At 49.9% G+C, this 8,353-nt stretch overlaps 1 protein-coding gene across 1 annotated transcript in view; it reads right to left on the reverse strand.

Moving 5' to 3' along the window:
* Positions 1 to 1,926: 1,926 nt before the first annotated feature.
* GFER (growth factor, augmenter of liver regeneration) overlaps positions 1,927 to 8,353 on the reverse strand; it is a 12,490-nt gene continuing 6,063 nt past the window's right edge. The window contains exon 3 of the mRNA XM_085301922.1: positions 1,927 to 2,886. Coding sequence (XP_085158048.1) covers positions 2,547 to 2,886 — 340 coding nt within the window. The 3' untranslated portion in view covers positions 1,927 to 2,546. The remainder of the gene's footprint in view (positions 2,887 to 8,353) is intronic.

Below are 8,353 nucleotides of genomic sequence, written 5' to 3' on the forward strand. Positions count from 1 at the left end.
GCTGCCGCCGGGGTCACCGTGCCGTTGCCCGGGTCAGTGTGCTGTGGCCGAGGCCACCGTGCTGCAGCCAGGGACAGCACGGCTCCAGCTGTGACCACCGCGCTGCAGCCAGGGGCACCGTGCTGTGCCCGGGGTGACCATTTTATTGCAAGAGTCACGGTGCTGTGGCCAGGGGCACTGCGTGACTGCAACGGTCACTGTGCTGCAGCCAGGGTCACCGTGCAAGTGCAAGAGCCACTGTGCTATTGCAAGGGTCACCGTGCTGCAGCCAGGGTCGTTGGGCTATTGCRAGGGCCACTGGGTGATTGCACGGGCCACCGTGCTATTGCAGGGGYCATCGTGCTGCAGCCAGAGTCACCGTGCGATTGCAAGGACGACTGCGCTATTGCAGTGGTCACCACACTGCAGCCAGTGTCACCACGCTATTGCAGCGGTCACCGTGCTGCAGCCCGGGTTTCTGTGCGACGGCAAGGGTAAGGCGTGCCGCGGCAGGGACCTGTGCTGCTGCAAGGAGGCACACGCTGGGGCTGGGGGTGCAGGGGACGCAGGTGAACCGGGAGGCGCCACGAGCRGCCTGGTGCTGCCCATCCTGCCGGTGCTGCAACAGCACGCCCTGCCTCCCGCAGAGCAGCCCTTGCTGCCCCCGTTCCCCCACTGCCTGCGGGCACAGGCAGGAGSCACGCCAGGCCAGGCCCTCTCCTCTGCTCCCGCAGGCCCCTCGGCCATAAGACGTCCCTGGAGCCCGGCCTGGCTCCCGTGGCGCCCCTCCACGACACCTCTGGCCCTGGCCTGGCCCTGCTCGACGCCTCCCGCCGGTGGCACGGAGCCAGAGTACGGCAGCAGCCCGGGCAAGAGCTGCTGGCTGGGCTCGGTGGAGGGGAGCGCGCTCCCTGCCATGAGCTCTGCGGYGTGATGAGAGGAAGGTTCTCAGCTGCTGCCGCGGCTGGGGCCTCTGGTTGAGAGCAACCCGCTCCGTGGGGCAGAGGAGGAGGCTCAGCCTGGCACATCGGGGCGAGAGAAACCCACGCGCACCCGTGCGCCGGTAGGCAGCGAAGGGGGAAGCGCCCCGCAGCGCCCGCTCCCACCCCGGGGGCAGCAGGGAGCAGGGAACGGAGAGCAACCCTACGGAGGGAAACCCTCACTTATTGCAGAGGGAGGTTCCTCCGAGGCCGGAGGCTCATCCCGGCCGCGCGAGCCAGGTTCGCACCGCCGGGATGGYGATGCCGGTTCCGTAGATACCGATGCCATGACAACCCTGACGTCACCCCTCTGCCCAGGACAGGCACTGCAGGAAAAGTCGCGGAGAGGGGATCCGCCTGCGCCGCCGGCTCTCCGCGCCGCCTCGGGAACCGCGCGCGCCGGCTGCGCGCCTCGGCTTCCCCAGCCTGCAAACGGCGCGGCTGCCGCGGGCGCAGGGCGCTCGCTAAGGCCCTGTGCGCAAGGTGCCCGAACAGAGCAGAGGAGCCCCCTGCTCGGGGCCGCGGCGCCCAGCTCCCTTTGGCCCTTCGCAGCCCGCCCGGCTCTTCTTCCTGGCAGCGGGAACCAGGACTTAACTGTCACAGCTCGTGACGATGCTATCCAGTTTTTCTCAATTACAGGTGAGTCATCATCTCTCCAGATCTATTTCTGATTCTCAGGAGAAAAGCAGGATGCCGCCTTTCATTCCTCAGTGTCACCAGCTGGGTAGAAATCACATTTTACTATGTGAAAAAGAAGCGGCTATTAGGAGAACGCCGGGCTGGTACCTCCTGCTCCTCTCCTGGCAGAACGCCCTGCGGGTTGCCCAGGGATATCCGCCCCCGTGTCGAGAGCACCATAACAACCTCATCCCCGAGCTGCACGTTAAGAACAAAGAACATAGTTATTTGAAGGGTTACCACAGGTGAGATTTTCAAACAGCATCATCAGTAGTTTAGAAACAGCTACTTCAACGTCCTACAAAATCATTTTAATGCTTCAGGGGAAAAAAAAACCTCCTGTATCTACCAGCCCAGAAATATTTACGGAGGCAAGGCAAGGCCAGCCCTGCTCCGGGAGGGCTGGCAGGAGCTGCAGGGCCTCCAGCACGCGGGACGGCCGCGGGAGCTCAGCACGCTCCTCACCTCGCCCCGCGAGCCCGCGTCCCGTGCAGCCGCGACGCCCCAGGCAGACGGAGGGGCTCGGCTGCCTCGCTTCGTGGGCGCCCGAGTTTCTTGCTTGTTGTACTGGGATTCCTTGGTCTTTTTCTCTGTATTTAAAGCCCAGCTGGTCACCGTCGTGAGAAGGGACGTTGCAGAGCCCCGGCTGCCAGGCGGCACCGCCAGCGCGCACAGCTACTGCGCTGCTTCAGGCTCGTGAGGTTCGGGCTGGCGATCTGCTAATGCTCTGCAGTGGCTGCTCCTGCTGCTCCTGCTCTTTGCAAACGCAGGGGGAAGAGCTGCTGCCGGGAGTGATGTGGTAAGAAGCCATGGTTGGTCACAATTAGTAGGGGAGTTGCCTTCAGTGGAATTCAAAAAATCCCCCAACCATGTTCTGCAGATTCATTTTGTCCTTCAGAAATGGATTTTTCAAAGCCCGCAAGGGTACTTTGTCCCAACACGTTGTACAGCACCACTCGGGCACCCGTGCAACRGGATCAGTCCACGTAAGTTGAGGGCTATGGACAGACACTGAGAAAATCGATGACATGCAGAAAAGCCACGGTAGGGCTCACACAGGGCAGCACTGTGCTCTTGGGGCTCCTGCACAGGGAACCATCTAGAGCTCTGGGGTCTTCTTGGTTTTCCAGTAACATTGGACAAGACACTTCCTTCCATCCTTTTGGGCCTTTCTTCTGCCTTTCTGAAACACTTTGCCAGCTCATCTGCCCAGACTGGGACAGGCACATGTTGAACAGCACAAAGTGCACTGAGAACAAGATGCAGGTTGAATCTTTTAGATACTATTTGCAACCATTTCAAGACAAATAAACAGCTTACGCTCTTTGGAGCATGCATTTGGAGCATGATGCATGAGGCAAGTTTCCCACAGATAGATATCACAGCTTCTAAACTTTTTCTTTTCCCTGGAGTTTCATCTCTCCAACTTCTGCTGCATTCATACAGTCATTTTTCATGTCATGGTGTGCTAGCTTTTGTCCCCTGCTACAGCTGTGCTGATAAAGCAGAGTAGCGTGCTCTCACCTACACATAAATTGTGCTTCTATTTTACTTCCTATTGCTGCAAGTAAGTTACAGATATACATAGCCAGCCGAAACCAGAAAAGTATATTCAATCTTGAACAGTTCTCTAGATCACTTTCCCCCATCAAAGGGGAAAAGAGAATAGGGTTCAGAGATGGCAATCTCCAAAGCATTTTTCCAGTTTTAATGAGTTCTGTCTGCATTTACTTTTCCCAATGGATTTCAGTGACAGGGAGAAGACAGAACAGTAGAGAGACAAGTGCCCCAAATCTGTCCATGTTCTGGTTTTATGTGAGTTTAATGAAGGGTGTCGCAAACCAGGAGTTTGGCTCATGCTTCTTGTAGCCACACTGGCTTCTCACTCTGTCTCCAACCAACAAACAAAAAAAGCACCRCAATTTTTCTCCAAGGGTAAGTACCTGGATGCAGCACCCTTAAGGATGCTTTTTCTTCTTCAAAGCTTGTTTGAGTAGCTATATCCATTCAGCTAAGGGCTGATTATACCTAGCTGCGCAGAGGTAAGCTCAGCAATGTTTTTATGGGCATATGACTGAAAACAGCAATTTATGAGAGCTTACTGAGTTACCTCTTTTCAGCCAAATGATCATTAGTGACTGTGTAAGATCGTAGTCTGCCCCARTTGAGAGGCATAACATATTTGCTAAAATTTCCAAGCAGGTGGCTGAGACTAATGCACCCTGCCTCGCAGTTCCAGTGCTGCTGCTCCTGGATCAGGAGCTGGCCCACGGGAAGCCCAGCAACAGTCACAGTAAGTTAACACAACGACATTCAGTAGGACTGACCAGATTTTCTGTGGTAGAGGGCAGCGGTTGGCTGCCCTGGCTTTACAAATGAAACAATCTGTTAGCCATGTCTGCTACTTCAACATGCTTAAGCTAAAATACTGATGTGAAACTGCCTTGCCCTCAAAACAGTTTTGACAATGTATTTATAGAGAAACTGCTTCAGCCGAGCACTCCAAACAAGCTAAAAGCAGGCACTTCGCAGCCGCGTGGCTTCAGCCATGGTTCGTAGTCCATTGACCTCAACAGAATTCCCTGAGTTCACGCGTTATCTTTTACACCGGCGTAGGTGGTAAAACGACTTGCTTTTTGTGTGTTGTCTGAACGGTACACTTGGAGCAGTACTTTTGATCTACGTTCATTTGCTTGTTACTCGGAAATGGTTTGCTTGACATTCATTAGAGTTTGGCTAATACTGCTTTCAGCCATTAGTCTTTAGAAAAACAGGAGAGTCGATGAAAATGTCTTTGAGACGTGCTTAGAAATTCATAATGTCCAGTAACAGAGAGAATGGGCTTCCTGATTAATAATACCTTAGCATGCTATCACTAGAAAGGATGGAGTACATTAAGTAGCTAGGAGATCCAAAAATAACTGGAAGACCATTTATTAGGTGGTTACTCATCCACATCTGAAATGCAGTCATTTCTCTGGTGGGATTCAGCAGTTACTGTGCAAGTATAAATAAAAAGTGCTATGAAGAAATACAGAAAACTTTCTGAACTAGAATTGCCAGGGGAAGATTTGGATAGCAGAATTCAATTAATTGCGATAGCAATTTTGTTTTGAACAAAAGAGTTAGTATCTCAGTACTTGCATGAAAACCAAACTGAACAAAAAACCCCAGGGGGTTTCAAAACGCTCTCCAGTGTTGAAGTCACAGGCTTGATATCTCATCTGGTAAACTTATTCTTCACTTCTCAAAAAATATCATAGCACAAAAAGTTGGGGATTTTTTGCAAACCAGTAATCTAATCCGTTTTGGTTACTGGGCTGGGCTGAACACTGCTAGGTGAATGAGCACAAACATCCTGAGATGAGCAAGGTGGTGGGGGGATGGATTTCTAGCTGTTCTCCAAACTGACCTCTGTTGGACCACAGCAGCAAGTCACATTGCGTAGGGCCTGACCAAAAAGTTGACTTCCGTGTTTGTCATCTGTTGCCTGCTCACTGCTTCAGCTAAGCAGGTACGCTAATCAGAGCTGCGCTGACAGCTACAAGGACACGGGGCAGACTGAGCAGCTCGAGCTGTGCTCTGACACGCGTAGCTCCTACAGTTCTTGTTTGAGCTACAGGAAGCTTTGCTGCCAAAAGAGCTCTCCCAGCTCAGTCATTTTGTTGTTATTATTCCTGTCTGCGTTACTTAACGATGCAAGATCTGGGGTAAAAAAGGCCCATAATGTTTGTGCCGTGAACACAGCATTTGTAGTGACATGCTGAAAATAAGAAATGCCTTTTGTTTTCTAACTGAACACACAGCATATTAAACAGATCCTTGGAGTTCAAAGGTAAACATAACTGGAGGTAAAGAAGATTTGTGGGGCTGACTGAGATGAGTGATTTGTATTATGGTGATCTCAGGCCCAGGACGCATACCAGCATGTTAAGATAGCCTCCTTGAAAGGGATTGTCATCTAAATAGGAAAGACAGGCAAAGGCTGCTGAAACTGCTGTTTTTATACCCATTTGGCAGAAGGGCTCCAAAAGATGAAGCAACTTACCTGGAGTCTAGCAATAAGTCTGTGGCCAATGAAGAACTGAGTTTGGACCTTTTGAATCTCAGCTATGGCACTTCTCTCACATGCCTTGTGTAGGGAATTTTCTTCTATGCCATCTAAGGAACATGACACGAAACAGTCACAATATCCACTCTGTCACACCACTGGTAGCTTGAGCCCTGTGTTGATGATGGAAGCAGAGAAAGCCTAGGCTCTGCCAGACCATATTAATTTTTTGAAAGCAAAGCCCCTATCCACCACCATCCAGTACAAGGACTGGAGATCTGACCTAAAGCTTGGTGTTCTGTGAAAAACAGAAGTATCTGCCTGATGTCTGCTGTGGGAAGCGAGCTAATTTAACTCATCAGTTTACCCTCTCTCAGATGTGCAAACTCAGAGTGAGGCTCCCATGGAGCTCTTTAGAGTTTCTTCCTACCTCCTCCCACGCAGAAATGCTGGGTCGTATCCTTGTATCTCAACAGGCTTCCTGAAATCACAGTTGTCCTCTGATATTCCATCCGAATTCTGTCTTCCATAAAGCAACCAGAACAGACAATGACTTTAGCAAGCAATTTCAATCCCTTCTCCTGATTAAAAATAGTGCCCGTTTCATGACTGCTGTTCACCTTTTCTCTTTTCCCATGTCTGGTCTGCACAAGTGACCATGCATGTCTGTGCACATATTAAAGAAATTACTGGTGCAGAACGGTTATGATGCAAAAGTCTGGAAAGTTCAAATTTCACCCAGAAAAAACTTTAGGGAAAAAAAAAACAGTTTTGCCAGTATGGACCAGTTCAGCTTTAGGCAAGGTAGGCATCAGCCTCTCATTTGCTGTTGGCTCATATCACAAGAGGAACAAGAGCAAGCTGCAGAAGATCTAACCAGAGCAGCCTCTGCCATCAAAGGGACACATAAAGGCTGATGCCACAACTAAGCTGCTGTTGYACAGCAAGCCACCCAAAGGGCATAGCAAGACAGACTTCTACTGAAGAACTGACTTCCGCTCAGAATGGCAGGACTCGCTAGCTATTACAACATTCGTTCACTTAGACTGTACGTGCCTCAGCGCTSTGCTGTCTTCTGGCTATGGTTGTGTGATACCTGGAACAGTTCACAGTGCAAAACAAGTAATGACCTGTATTAGACACAGAAAATGCTCTGTATGAGAAAGTGACTGTTATAAAATCGTCAGATAAAATTCATTCACCTTTTCCAATTTGTTAATTGCTCAATAAGAGAAGCCAGGATTTCTCCACATACAAGCAGCTAAGGGCTGGAAATCAAGAAGGAAGCATGCTGGAAACAGCATTCAGACAGTACTTTATTATACACCCAAGTACAGATTTTAGCTTTAAGTAGAGAAATAACACATCCCTCATATATGTAATTATAGAAGAGATATTGCACATAGTAGGTTATAACCAAATTCAGTTTTCAAACTAGTGTCTTGAAACTATAGGTCAACAAAATCTCTTCCCACAACCCACAGGAAAGGGGCTGGCACAAGGTGAAACCTTTGTTATTTGGAACAGTTTGCAAAATGCTAAAAAAAAAGAGAGAGAGAGAGAGAGAGAGAGAGTAAAAGTCAACTAAATATACTCTTTGATGCCCTCTACTGTTTGCTTGGTTAAGATGCAAGTAACCTTTCTGTATACCTCACACATTTCTAAAGCACAACACAGTAACGGACAAGAGAAGCCAAGAGGCCCGATGGGGTGTTGGTGTTTGTGAGGGAAAACCTGGGACCACGATGAGACTCTCGCAACAGGAGCGCTCCGAAGCRCGGCCTGTACTCTCACAGTGCACAGAAGCAGAGGGCACATTTCAGGAGGAAGCAACACTGCAAGGTCAGGGAAAAAAAGGAGTAGGACTCAGCAGGCTTGAGGGCCGTGACCACCCTCTGACTGCTAGCCCATGCCAGAGGCGGCGTGCCCAGACAAACTCCGGTCTGACTTGCCGGGCTGTGTTAGCGAGCCTTCGCTAGCTCAACACGTGCAGAGTCGTCACTCACCAAGGGAAACAGAACGGTTTCGAAGATTGATAGACAAGCACTAGTGCTTCTGGTTAACCTTTACCTCTAGATACATCAAGAATAACCATAAAAAAATGAAGARCTGATAGAAATAAGACAGACACCCTCAATACAAATAAGGGCATTGTTTCCTACCAAATAAGGATAAATATGACTCAATTGCTGTTCCAGAGTTTCATAGCAAGTTTTCTGAGTTGCAGCAGATGTATCCTGCCTTGCAACTACCATCATCTCTCAGGTCCCTTGACTCTGAATTAGTTGTGCAGCAGTGCAGACACCTGACWCTGCATGAGCCAGCTTGGAAGCAGCCCGGTGGTGTTCATGGACACTTCCCCGCGGGACTTGCCAATTCAGGTCAGTGCTCTAGCCGATCATAAAGCTGGCCTCCTTCTGCTCTGGCAGCGTTCTGAGTTCCTATTGCTGATTTGCCTGTTTGCTATTAGTTGTGATTTAGCTTTGCATACTTTATCTCACTTCTCCTATTAGCCTAGGATATCAAGAGCTGACTTCACACACAACCTGGTTGGCAGTTTCTACTGAAGCACTAATTCCTGACTGCACAAAATACTGAACAGGTTCTCTCCACTACTGCAGAGAAGCCTAAACAACCATTCCAAAATGAAAAAAAAAAAAAAAAA

Source organism: Rhea americana, unplaced genomic scaffold (assembly GCF_003343005.1).
Source record: "Rhea americana isolate MKP2758 unplaced genomic scaffold, rheAme1 scaffold_181, whole genome shotgun sequence".
In the NCBI taxonomy this organism is placed as follows: Eukaryota; Metazoa; Chordata; class Aves; order Rheiformes; family Rheidae; genus Rhea; species Rhea americana.